At 41.1% G+C, this 14,286-nt stretch overlaps 1 protein-coding gene across 4 annotated transcripts in view; it reads right to left on the bottom strand.

Annotated features, from left to right (window-relative positions):
* Nucleotides 1–14,286, bottom strand: part of BCL11B (B-cell CLL/lymphoma 11B (zinc finger protein)) — a 95,805-nt gene that overhangs the window by 5,201 nt on the left and 76,318 nt on the right. For all 4 annotated transcript variants that reach the window (XM_014957677.1, XM_014957674.1, XM_014957676.1 and 1 more), the window contains one exon: nucleotides 1–1,987. This exon is cut by the window's left edge and continues 5,201 nt beyond it. In XM_014957677.1, coding sequence (XP_014813163.1) covers nucleotides 1–1,987 — 1,987 coding nt within the window. The remainder of the gene's footprint in view (nucleotides 1,988–14,286) is intronic.

The following is a 14,286-nucleotide window of genomic DNA, read 5'->3' on the forward strand; positions in this document are numbered from 1 at the left end:
TTGACGTCATTTGTCAGCAAATGTTCTCCATGCCACTTTTTCATGTGTTTCTCCAGGGTGCTGTAAACACTGAAGGGCATCTGGCAAATGTCGCAGCGGTAGACCTCCTTCCCTATCTGGCCATGCGTTTTCATATGGCGCGTCAACTTACTGCTCTGGGCACATGCATAGTTGCAGAGCTCGCATTTGTAAGGCCGCTCTCCAGTGTGGCTCCGACGGTGCACCGTCAAATTGCTGCAGTTCTTAAAGACCTTGCCACAGTACTCACATGTATCGCTCCTGCGCCCTTCCTTCGAACTGGGTCGCCCTGGGCCGGGACCGCTGATGTGGGGGGTGCTGCCTCCGCTGGCCGTGCCGCTGCGCCCTGAGAGCCCCCCGTCCAGCATGTCCCCCGGCGGGGTGGAGAAACGCAGGCTCCCGTTCTCCGACGAGTGCTCGGAAGAGGTGGCGAAGGGGGATTGTCGGGAGTCTGTGAATCCGAGGAACGGATCCTTCATGAAGTGCCGCGATGCCGCGTACCCTACCAGCCACTGGGAGTAAACGTTTTCGGAAGGTATTATCGTTGCTGGTGGCAAGTCCAAATCTTTCTCTACCTTTATTCTTTTAGAGGAATTGTTTAAACTGGGGCTCGTGATAGGCGTTGGCTTGCGGGGGAACAAGTTTGGGAAGGGTTCGCCCGGGCCAAAGTTTCTTCCGTTGACCGTCCCTTCCTCAGTGCGGTCCAGCTCTCCTACCACTGAGTCTTCATCGCCTGGATCTCTCTGACAGAGGTCTCGAGGACACAAGTCTCGCTGGTCGGAAGACCTTTTCATGAAGCCACTCCTCTTCTGTTTTTCAGCTAGCATGTCGTTATATTGCTGGATGGCACCTAGACTTACATTCTCGATGACTTTTCCCAGGACGAGGGATTTCTCGTCCGGCAGCGACTTGGAGCCGTTTTCTCTGTTACGACTCAGCTCCGAGTCCATACTGAAGCTCGACTCTGGCCGGCTCTCATTCTCGAGCTCCTCTTCCTCCTCCTCCTCCTCTTCCTCTTCTTCATTGTCATGGCCCAGGGAAGGATCGCTCTCGTTCCTGAAATCTGCCTCACTGGATTTCAGTCCCTCTCCAGTGAGCTCGCTTGTGCCTGGCTCGGGGGAACTAGTGGTGGACAGTCCATCGTCTGACCTGCCCGTCATGGAGCCAGCTTTATGCATATGCGTTTTCATGTGGCGTTTTAGCTTGCTGGCCTGGGAGCAAGCGTGGTCACAGAGCTGACACTTATAGGGCTTTTCTCCTGTGTGGCTGCGCCGGTGCACGATAAGGTTACTCTGGAACTTGAATGTTTTCCCACAAAATTCACAGGACTTGCTCTTGGCCTGAGGCTGGGGAGGCGTAGTGCTGCTGGGGGGCATGGGGGGCAGTGGTGGGGTGCTCAAAAAAGGTGATTTAGGACTCGGCTGGAAAGGATTCAACAGGCGATGCATAGGGTTGGTGCGACTGGGCGAGACTGGCGGAGGGGTGGAACTGTTTCCTGCCAGCTCTCGAAGCCTTCTGGAGAAATCCATCGCTGGGGACTCAATTGCCATGGGGTTTAAACGCATAACTCTGTCAAAGGCACTGGGATGCTGGGCAACTAACCCCATTTCTTCGGCACTAAGGCGATGTGGATCCAGATGATGACGAGGCGGTGGGCTGAACAGCGGAGGCGTGTTTGGGAGCCGACCCTCACCAAAGCCAGGGTGTTCACGCAAGATGGGTCCTGTCATCCGCAAAAGATTGAAAGGGTTGTTGTCTCCAAGGAAATTCATCAACGGGGACTGTGCAACAGTCTCCGGTCCCAGAGGAGGAGGGATGGTGATGCGTGGAGTAAGGGAACTGTTTGAAGGGCTTGTTTCCAGGTAGATGCGGAATCCATGTGTGTTCTGGGCATGCTGAAGCAAGAACCAAGCGCTATTAAAAGGCTGCTTGCATGTTGTGCAAATATAGCTTGAAGGCTCATCTTTACCTATAGAAGAAAAACAGAAAGAACACTCAAAAAATAATACAGCAGAGAACATTTAAATACAGTTGGCATGCGCTTTATTTTGCTAACACATTTCCTCCTTGGCATTTCTGAAAGGAGGACTTAATTGCAATGTATTGACTGATATAAATTGTTGAACAGCACATTTACTCACCACACTTATTCACTTAACATGTATGACAAATATCACACATACGCATTGGTGCTATATACATTTATATCCTCTAACTTGCAAATAAAACCTTCCTTTATGACGCATAGGGATCCAAATCCTTTCACGTGTTTATTCCACAAAAAGGAATTTGTTTCAAGGGATTTATGACTACAGCCGAAAACCAAGGAAAATGCAGTGCGGTAGGTTTTACAAGGCACCTGCAAGGAGCTTCAGTGTCATTTTCACTCTTTCATTTTATATTTTTATATAATTCATGCAGCAGTCCCCTGAGATCTTGCTGAATTTAATTTATACATGCTTCAGTCATGCCAGCATTTCCATTTTTAAAATACTATGTAGGTATTTAGCTGCACAAGTCCTATTCAAGTCAACAGGAGCTTGGAAAACATAGCCTTGCATAAACCACTTTGACATTCTTTTTGCCAAAACACCAAGAAGCCACTCAAATGAAACATCCGGTAATCAAAGCCGACAGCACAGTTGCAATTAACAGTAACAAATGTCGGGCCGTGCTTGAACTGGGTCCCAAGAATTTCTGAGCCTGAGCCTGTCCTCCAATGCAGAAATGCTCACCGGAGCCAAAAACATTGTTCTGTTTGCCTTTCTAGCCTCTTTGAACAACTGCATAAAGGTGGAAAGCATTCCTTTAACCTTGATTCAGCTTTACATAAAGGACAGGTGTGGACAAGTCTGCACTACAGTCATAATTTTGCTAGCTAGAAAATTCCAGTCCTGGGCACAATATAAACTATGTGCTATCTTCAAAAAGCACTTTTTCCCCCCTCCCTTTTTTCAATGCCTCTGCAAGACTCTGATAAATTCATAAATATATGTCAACTTGAAAATCACGATCCAGGATTTGGTGGGGTTTTGTTTGTTTTTTTTTAAACGAGGGGGAGGTTTCCGGAAAAACAATTACCCGTTTTGGAAAATCTAAAGCTAATTTCTTAGTTGTTTGTTTGTTTGTTTATGAAAGCACACAGAGCTGCACCTAAAGGCACTAAACTTCCTGAAAGTTTAAAGCTGAACCAAGCTTCCCCCTGACCTGTATCTGCATAATAACCCTAATGAAGCCAGATCCCAGCCTCTCGGCAGGAGCTCAGATCCGAAGCTGAACTACACAACCCCTTTCTATATGGAGTGGGGGGGGGACGGGGACGGCTGCGATCCACAAAAGCCTGTTGCTTGAGCTTGAAAATGAAAGAGTTTATAAGGTGAACAGAACTGTATTGTCCAAACTAGCTCTGTAAAGAGGCCTGACTCATAGCAGTCAAAGAAAAAAATAGGAAAAAAAATTAACTCCGGCACACCGGGATTGCTGCTGACTGAATTCCCCTCTTCTGGCTGTTGCAGGAACGGCTGCTGCTAACAAAACCTACAAAACCTTAGACAAGGAGGCTAGAAGACTATCTGCCTAGCTATCAGCCTGTCAGTCTATCTAATCTTATCACCGAATGTACATCCATAAAATCGGAAGGGAAAGCACATCTTTCAGGCAGAGACTTATTTACAAAAGTAGGTGATAAACGTGGTGCAGCTCCTCAGGCTCCTATTGATTTAGTGGGGCTGTTGCTGTGGATAGAGGCTTCAGACCCTGGGTTTGGAGAAGCCGGCTCTCCACAGCCAAGAAAAACCATGCACAACACGGCGAGGGTTTCTGCCTGGCTGACACGGCCCCAGTGCCCCAGCCCTGTCATACGGGACAGAGCTGGTTGCTTTGATTAATCTCGAACAACCGCTATTGGAAAAAAAAACCAACAAGTTTGGGAACTGCACTCGGCTTGGAAAAAGTGCCCGTAACTGCTATTGACATTAATGAAAGCCACATACAAACACGGAAAGGAACTGATACATTATCCCTTAAAAATCTACTCAGCACCGAGGCAGTTAGGGAGCTTTATGTCAGCTCTGCGGCCAAAGCAACAGTAAATGCTCCCATTATTACTTCAAATATTTAAATTTCTGTTTCTTACAGAAATATGATGAAAATGTCTAGACCTTTAACTTTTCTTGAACGGCAACATGTGTAGTATAAAAAGTGACAGAAATCACTGAAGCAGACTAAAGTATATAACATACTCTGTCAAAAGCTTTTTTTAACAATATGTTTTACCTCAGCTCACCCTAGAATAGATTTTAATAAAGCCCCTTCTGAAGTGTGATCTAATAGCAAATGAAGTGCAGCATCTTACAAGGTCATATATCTTCAAATTAAAGAGTGCTCTGCACCCTTCACCTTCATTTTATCCACTCTAATTAATCGATTTATTACCCACAGCTGTTCGATTCTTTCATTTTTAAAGTCACAGCATGCATTCTTTTTTGTTGTGGAGTTTTTTTCTTTAAAAAAAGAAAGAGTGTGTGTGTATGTGTGTGTGCATTCTCCTTGCCTAGCTCAAGAGCTGACAGGAAGGAGAAAGCAGCTGTGTATTAGATGATGACGACCACGACAACAACAGCAACACGTTTACTTCAGCAAAGGCACATACGTAAGGAGAAAAATTCCTGAGCAGGCTGAGGATCAAGGCCAATCTAAAACTGAAATGGCTGATTAAAAAAATTACCCTCAAAATGGCAGCTGGCTGGATGCTTGCTACTACATGTTACGTGGAACTGAGATGTTTTGTTTTGTTTTGTTCTCCAAAACTTCACCTCCATGAAATTCAAGTGAGGAAAGTAAATCCCCCTCCTTTTTAGTTTTCTTTCAAACAGAGCAAATTAGTGCTATTAGTGATCTAAGATTTACAAGCTTGCAGTCATAAAACAGTCTTCTCTTCCTTTTTGTTTTGTTTAGCTTTTATGCTCCTTAACACTCCTCTTCAGGAGACCCTGACACAACGGCAAAATTGACTGCAGGCTACCTGGCTACCAGTCTCTGACTGCTTCACGTCTGTTCGTGCCTGTGTATATATATATTTTAACTTTCACAACCCTCAAATACTCTCCCCAGACTCCCCATTTAAAAAAAAAAAAACGAAAAAAATAAAATAAAATGTTCATTTCCATATTATCACTTCATGGTTATCTTGCCTAGAAGTTGCCCTGAGCAGTGTAGATGCTCACTTTTAAGAACAGAACAATGTCAAAAAGTCTTTGAAGATCCACTCTGAACATTTTTATATTCAAAAACTTGCTAAATATTTTAAACATGCCCAGAAACAGCCACGTATTGCTCAAGAATGATCCTTATATTTAATAATGCAGTGCACCTACACTATAAAACTCTTTGTTATAAGGCTACTTTTGATATATAGCTATCTTAATCCCTTGCCACCTGCACTGAAGTCTGTCTAAATACCCACTTTATGACAACTAGCTATATAGGCTTTGCCATATGCAGTCTTTATCACTTTAGCATGTGCTTGACTTTGAGCATGTGAGTAATCAACATCAGTGAAACTTAAGCATAGGCTGAAGTGCTCTGTTGGATGGTGATGAAATTATTCATGTGCTTAGAGTTAAGCACAAGCCAAGACTTCATTAATACTGTTCAATGAATTGCACATGGATTCAACCCTACAGTCTGTAGCTAGGCATGATTTGGGGGGCTGGTGGTTCAAGAATAATTTTTTATCTTTATATTGGTTGATAAATATGGCATATGTACTGAGATGAGACATGCAGGCCATAAGTCCTGAGCAGTCAATGGTAGCTTCAAAGTTGCATTAAAGCCAAATAAATACTGCCACTGGAGTTCAGACATGAGACGGGTTTTTAGGGCTGGACACTACAGGTCTATAGGTCCAGAAATATTGATCTGAAGGCTACAAAGGACAGTGAAATTAAAGAACGAGAGGACTGGGATAATCCTTAAGGGTTACCCTTGTCCAGTTCCTGACCCAAGGGTTGCCCATATCTATGCATCTACTCATATCTACAACAGATGCTCCATTACCTCACCTCAAAGGCCAGAGAGAGAGTCTACAACCTTCCCAAAGTCTACCTCATGCCTTCTCTCCTTTACCGTCATGAAGGTTCCTCAAATGCCTAATCTAAATCTTTCTTCCAGTGATTTGCAGTTGAAACACTTCATGTCTTCTCCCAACTTGATTTGGAAATGCCAAGTGAGAGAGAATTCACTATGTGTCAGAGTAGTCTGTGGCAATGGTTGACTATCTTTAGTATTAAAAACCCATCTTCTTTCCAATTCAGATTGCTGAGTTCAACATTGCCATTAGATTTTGTTACTTTTTTATCTGGTAGATTAAAAATCTCTCTAGTATCTTCTCCCTAAGCAGATAATTATAAACTAGAAACTTACTGAATATTCTTGCCTTTTCTGCCTACTATGGCAAAAGATGGTCTTTTCCAGAAATATTAAAATGTGTTCCCTCCATTACTACTTGACAGATCATGTTCTGTTCAAAATGTCAGAGAAATAATGAGCCTTTTTCTCTTTCATGAACACCACAAAACAAAGCTAAATTCAGCTCCCGCCCCCTAGATGCTGCCCCTACAGAGGCCAGTGAGGAAAGACAGGTCAGTTTGCCCAGCCTAGAAGAAGAGTAACCTGGGTCTGTGGACATTCATCCCACTGCACCAGGCAGCCTGAATCCTCTGACTTATCTGTCTTCTGCAGTCTGACTTGTATCATTTAGCAATACGCAGATCTTCCTTGCCTGGTTGGTACACAACTTTCTGTATCCCCTGAATGCTGAGTGCCTTTGCCCTGGAGATAAATTTCCCTCAAAATATCCTCAGTTATTCTGGATACCATCAAACAATAATCAGTGTGAGATAAGAACTGTTGAGAATTCATTATTTTCTGCTGGGTTACAGTGACATCCAGTGCCTTACGAATCCTTCCCTCAGCATGCCTGAATAATTCCATTAGCTATAAGAGAGAATGAACTCTCCCCCCTGCTTTTTAATCACCCACCCATAACCCCTGCCAGGACTGTGGTGAGGACCTGCAGCCAGGTACACATAACCGCTGCCATTCCTTACCTCTAGCAATACTTTCCAGATAATGTTTCTGGTTCCCTTTACAAAGTTACAACAGCAGCAATAAAAATGTTAAGGAATTTTAATGCTGCTTTACTGCACCTTTAGAAGTTCAGGAAAAGTAGAAACTTGCAAGCTTTAAAGAAAGGACACCTTTTATTGTAGCACTCAGGAACAGACATGTATCAGGTTCCTGCGATCTCTCCACCAATGTTACTCTCTTCTCCACCACTCGATTTTTAATGAGCATTTAAATAATTACTCCTTGTTATTATGATGGTTACTCTAATAATACCAATAAAGGTAGCGTGGATGCTCCATAAAAAACACACCTTTAATTGAATTATTATTAAATTAAAATGCCATAATTGAGAACACTACTTTAACAGTAAGACCAGCTGACATTAAAGAGAAGCACATTAAATACTGGAAAGATTTAATGTTTCATAGAGAAGAAAATACATGGTTATAGGTGGTTTGACAGGTCACCTAGACAAGGGCCAAATACTTTCCAGGTGCCTGCAGTGTGAATCTGCGGTGTGAACTATATCGGTCCGTACCCGATACTTGATCAGGTATGCAAAAATATCTCTAATATAGGTTTTTCTGCCGAAGAGGTTTTATAAACCATATTACCCATCTAAATTATCCAAGTTAGTAAGAATATTTACTTACATGTGTTTATGATTGAATAAACATACGCTGAGCATGCCCAGTATCAAGAGTTTTACCTTCCCTGCACTCCCTGGGGTGTTTGGAAGCGCCGCTACCTCCATTTCAGGGGAACTGACAGTCTCAATAAGAAAGACAGAAGTGTGAAGTACTCTCCAAGCCTGGATGAGGATCGTCACTGCCAGTCCAATGCCAGTCACTACTTTTAAATACCAAACCCAAAGGAACCACCTCTCTTCATTTTAATTTTGTTCTGAAGGCAACACGAGCTGAAGATATAAAATAAGCGCAACTGCTCTATGCATCCCCAGAGCATCCTTCCCTACACTGCCTTGTCTAAAGAAAGAGCTGGAGAGAGTCTTGCAGGACATCCTGCTGAGGGTGACGAGGACTATCACCAAGAATTCATAAAGCAAGCATCAATTGGCAACTAATGTTGGTGTTTTATGACTTAAGAAGACGCCTGCAGTCTCACAACCTAAGCACCTCTGATTCTTGACTCAGATAAACAGACACTCTCTCCTGTAAAGCTCAGCCGACCTGAAGTGCATCTCAGTAAAGAAGAGGAGATGAAGGTTTAGGTGCAAGAGCCCAAGCATGATGGGCCACAGAGCCTGTCATCATCTGGAAAAGGGGAATCTCAGGATCAGGTCGGTGAAAGGAAAGAATGTGACAAGGAAACAAAGATGAAATGTTTTTAAGAGGTAGATGGAAAAATAAGGGTGTTTGAAGAAAGAGAAGTAGCCAAGTGTTACTTCTCAGTAACAGAATCCTGTTTCCTCCCATCCTAGGCCCTGTTCTCTTTTTCCACCTTGCCTCTTGAGTAGCCTTTCTCCTCCAGAGCCATCTTTAAACAGAAGAAAATCACGACTTCATGCAATATTCTTCTCCCACACACTGCCTGCCTGTTTTACAGCTTTCTCCATCCTGTTCCTACCTTGACTAGTGAGATTGCAAGTTCTCTACAGAGATTATGCAAGAAGCTTTATGCAAAGAAAACCTACAAACCCCACAAGACCCTCTCACTCCCAGCACTGATTTTAATTAGCGATGTGAGTATTCTCGAGAGCATTTTCTACCTGTTGCAGATCTACAATAGCACTAGTTGACACCAATATTAAAATATATTAATATTATACTACTATTAGTAATGTGCTACTAATTCTTTCTACGCTAAAGCCAACTGCCAAAATCTGGTTTTGGTGGATTTAATGCTGCCCCACTTTTGGGAGTCTATTTTATTTTCTGCAGCCATTTGTGCATTTCAGCAGTGTTTCTTTTCTATTAGGCAGGACTGTAAATTGCCTATCATTCTTGTAATAATAAATATATTTTTTGTCAAATGAACTATTTTATCACGAGTGGAAAACCAACTAGATTAATTACCAATCACATAGTTGGGAAGTCAGACTGTCATGCTGTCTGTCTACAGCCAATCCTTTCATAATTCCAAGAACAAAGAACATGAGTCCCTGAAAGATTTAGAGATATCAATCTGATACCTTAAAATCATACTCTTAGCCAAACTCTAATTTGAATTACCCTGCTATGAATTCGAACTAGCTCTGATGACCACCACTGCAGACTTTGAATTTTTCCAGATAAGCTATACCAGGTTATCACAAACAAGGATCTTAACTAGGCTTATATGAATATACCAAGTTTTGTGATTCCTTTTTTTTTTTTTTCCATTAAACTTTCCCCAGAAACACTTTATATGTCCTCTCTGGCATTTATACTTACGAAAGAGAAGGAGACTACAGCCATGCATAACACAAACAGATGCTTCCTGCTTCTTAATGGACATAGGCGACCTTTGGCTGAAGATGCAGCTTGTGTTCAATAGTCCCATTTTCTGTGAGACTTAATCATACCTCAGATCTGTACTGCCAGATTCACATAAATGAGCCAAATGCACAGCTCAGTTTAATTTCTAGTGCATTACAAAATGGCAATATTATATTTTTAGGTATAAAATGTCAATAGTCATTTTGGGCAACTTCCTTCTGGATGTCCAATTTCTCATTCCTTAAAAGAGTTTGTGGCTTACTGGAAGTTAATGTTCAGCCTACAGAATATAAGAAGTGCTTTTACTTAGTGCAGAAAAAGAAAGAAAAATGCTTAGCAAAAAATTAAAACTCACAGCACAGGGATTTTGACCCAGAAGCACTATTAAAATGGAAGATAAAAAACATGTTTGTCATCTCTGAACACCTTCTCTAATTGGTGTTAAATTCTAAAATACAAAGGCAATTTATTACGCAGAGAAAGGGAGAAGTGTGAAAAGTAAGGAGCAAACAGGAAAATCAATATTGAAAGATCAATAGTGAATGAGTTAACTTTTAAATTAGCCCTTCCACCACTGCAGACTTTGAATTTTTCCAGATAAGCTATACCAGGTTATCACAAACAAGGATCTTAACTAGGCTTATATGAATATACCAAGTTTTGTGATTCCTTTTTTTTTTTTTTCCATTAAACTTTCCCCAGAAACACTTTATATGTCCTCTCTGGCATTTATACTTACGAAAGAGAAGGAGACTGCAGGCTGACTACAGCCATGCATAACACAAACAGATGCTTCCTGCTTCTTAATGGACATAGGCGACCTTTGGCTGAAGATGCAGCTTGTGTTCAATAGTCCCATTTTCTGTGAGACTTAATCATACCTCAGATCTGTACTGCCAGATTCACATAAATGAGCCAAATGCACAGCTCAGTTTAATTTCTAGTGCATTACAAAATGGCAATATTATATTTTTAGGTATAAAATGTCAATAGTCATTTTGGGCAACTTCCTTCTGGATGTCCAATTTCTCATTCCTTAAAAGAGTTTGTGGCTTACTGGAAGTTAATGTTCAGCCTACAGAATATAAGAAGTGCTTTTACTTAGTGCAGAAAAAGAAAGAAAAATGCTTAGCAAAAAATTAAAACTCACAGCACAGGGATTTTGACCCAGAAGCACTATTAAAATGGAAGATAAAAAACATGTTTGTCATCTCTGAACACCTTCTCTAATTGGTGTTAAATTCTAAAATACAAAGGCAATTTATAACGCAGAGAAAGGGAGAAGTGTGAAAAGTAAGGAGCAAACAGGAAAATCAATATTGAAAGATCAATAGTGAATGAGTTAACTTTTAAATTAGCCCTTTGTGATACAACAGTTTCAATTGACTCCACCTTTAGCATCTAAACAGCTTTGTGTCTTTTAGTCAGTTTCTCTGAAGCTAAGATATCAGCTAGCAGATTGAAAGGCTGCTTTACAAACCTGTTGTATAAAACAGTGAAAACCATCGGTGAAAATGGGGGATGTAATACTGGGGGGAAATGTACCCACTGGTAAGATGAAAAGACCATAGGACTACCCATGGCTGGTGGTTTAATATATAGGATCCCATTTACAGCATTCATGAAAAACCCTTGTACTGCTCAAGGACACTTTTAGGCCTTTTCTTTGCATACGGTATTCAAATGCATTTGAAATAATGTCAGTCTTTTCTACAACATATGAAATATGCCAGCAGCTTCCCTTTAAATCGGTTTCCTGTAAGTAGTTTTGTTTGAAAACTGGCAAGGGCTGGGATTTCTTTTTTTTTCCCCCAGACTTTTCTAAGGTGCCATTTTCTCATCTTACAAGCAAGAATTCTCAGTAATCTGAATAGGAACTTAAAGGAGGATACATAAAGGAAATTGTCCATGTCATATAATGGAAAAATAAAGAGTAAATTAGGAAACAATAAAAAAAGCCAAAGGGTGAAAACAAATTTTCCTGTTTTTTTTCCCCAGGAGTACTTCAGTCTGTTTTACTACAACTATTTCTTAAGGGTATTAGGTGCCTATTCATAGTTAGCAAATGAAATAGCATTTTTGTTTTAATTCATTGCTTCTTTAACAAATGCTAACTCCCATCTCTGCTTCTTTAAATCCACAAAATCTCCGCATTCAATCCTAAGAAGTATTATAAAGGCTGTAAATCTTGTTTTAATGGAATGTACATTTAGCTATGAGGAGATAATTGACGTTATGGAGGGCCTAGATGCTGAATTATATAGGTTATCTAATACAAAGGGGACTCATTACCGAAGCACTACAAACAAGTAGTAATATATGTATATTGTTCTGAGTGGCGTTATAGCAAAAGTGTTCGGGTCTGCAGGGATTTATAAAACACAAGAAAACAGCAGACATGCACTTGTAAATTTGTCTCATTTGTCTCTGAAGTTAAAGGTTATTCCCTTGATCTGAATTTGTAATAAAAACATGCTAGACTAAGGTTTGTAGAGAATGTTTGAATATGTAAATTGTGTATAATGATAGGCAATTATAGGGTAAAAACTGGACCTTATGAATGTTACAGAATTGCATGGAGCATCAAAGTATTTTCCTTCAGATGAAATATTTATCTTTTATGCATGTTATAAGCACTTTTTCAAAGGTATTCAGCAACCTATTTGAGTGGAGAGTTGACAAAAATCAAACCATTATAACCAACTAAGACTGTGGGCTTATGCACAGGAGAAGCCACAGCTTTTTACAAAATATACATAATAAATCTCTTGAACTAATGGTTCCGGAGATGGATCCTCAAGGACAAGTTCCACTGATTTTCACTCCCTTAGATGAAAGCTGGTCAGATGTTTCTGGATATTTTTTTTTTTAAGAAGATGTGGGGGTGGAAGTGTGGGGAGGGAGACTGGGGAGAATAACTAGGTAAGAACGTGAATTTTCTTGGACTGATTCAATGAAGCCCCATTTCCCCTGCAGTTCGTTGGCTGCTGTTTTCAGGGAATAATATATATTAAAAAATAATAATAATAAAAAAAAAAAGGATGCTGCAGTGAAATAGAAAGGAGCAAAGCCGGGAGATGATACTGTAGTTTATGCTACTGAAGATAAGGTTTTCTCCTTCTCTGAGCACGACAGTCTGTTCAGGTTAACCAACTGCAGTGTTAGAATAACTCCAGCCGACTTGTCACAGAGTACAAAAGTCATCAGCAACTGAATGTTCTTTTCTGCACCGCAATTAAGACGAATCAATACGACGTGCCACAAATGGTATTTTACTCTCAATAAGAACTCGGGCTGAGTTTATTCAGAATATTTTAGCGCTTCCCCAGGGGATTTTGGTCCGACGCAGATGGCAAATAAAGTACTCAGCCTAGGGCTAGAGCACATTATGCTAATTCTAATGTCAGATGTACTTTAATATACAGCTCTATTTAATCACCCCATTATTTCACATTTCCATATGAAAAACCTGCGGCACTTCTGCAGAGCTTTCACTCTGCGACAATGCCAGCTTCCTTCAACTAGCTCACTTCGAAAGAGAAAAGAAGACTGGTCATTCTCGCCAGTCAAAATGTTACAGTTTCAAAGTTTCAGTATTCCTGAATTTAAAGTGGGTCTTCCAGTGCAATTAGCAAATCGCTCAGCTAGAATGCTGATATGTACAAAATGCTAAGGAGGTGTGATTAAAAAAATAAAAAATAAAAAATAACAGCCCTCCCTCTCTACCTCATCCGCTCGCGCACACAGACATGGCAGGCACACATCACAAATCCGCCCGCAGATCAGTAATAATAAAAATAATGAAAATATTTTCATAGTGCAATTCAACCAATGTTCTCAACACTTGTCACCAAAACACCACTATTCCCGGCTGCATGGCTTCCGTTTCTCAGAAGAACAGACATGGCTGGCGCAGCTGCCAACCTACAGATGTCTCCGAATAAAACCTTCCTTGTGTATCAATAATTTTGCCCGCAACAAACACCACCTCTAATTAGGTTTAGAAGCCACACACCTTCAGTGTGGGCCACTATCCAAATTAACCCCAAATTTACCTTGATGCCACGTCTCTGGTGACCACAGAATTTGGACCTACGGACTTGAATCAAAATTGCATTTACGTTGAAAAGAACGAAGGAAAAAACTTTGCTGTGGAGCTGCTTTTCAAGCCATGTAGGCTCTTCATGTGCAGACAGGGAAAGCAGAAGCAGTCCTTGGAGCCCCTCTTCAGTGTCCAAGCAAGCTTTCCTTTAGAGTAATTCTGTGAAGGACCCTTAATTCAGCATTTGTGTATGGTCACCAGTGAAACGAGTTTCATGGTCTCAACAAAATCTTCCCCCAGTTTGGCATAATCGGGGCTCCATGACAACTAGCACTGCACATCAAGGGGAGCCAGGTCAGGGCTGGATTATACCGAGCTGCTATTAAAGGAATGTATAAAGCTTAAATCAATCATTTTTTTTAATCATTGCGTTAAACCTACAACATATTTCACAAAAAAAAAAAAATATCCATTTAGGAAAAGACCTACTTTTTCCTCCTCCAACCACCCAATCTGCATCCTTTAAAAATTGTTCAGCAATGCATGCAGCAGTCAGCACCTGGGGCCAGATCTCACCTGGTTTCACTGTTACACATCAACATTTAAAGATACAGAACTGCGCTGCTTTGCCTTGACACGGCATATGCCACAACTTCCATG

Source organism: Calidris pugnax, unplaced genomic scaffold (genome assembly GCF_001431845.1).
Source record: "Calidris pugnax isolate Ruff unplaced genomic scaffold, ASM143184v1 scaffold211, whole genome shotgun sequence".
Classification (NCBI taxonomy): Eukaryota; Metazoa; Chordata; class Aves; order Charadriiformes; family Scolopacidae; genus Calidris; species Calidris pugnax.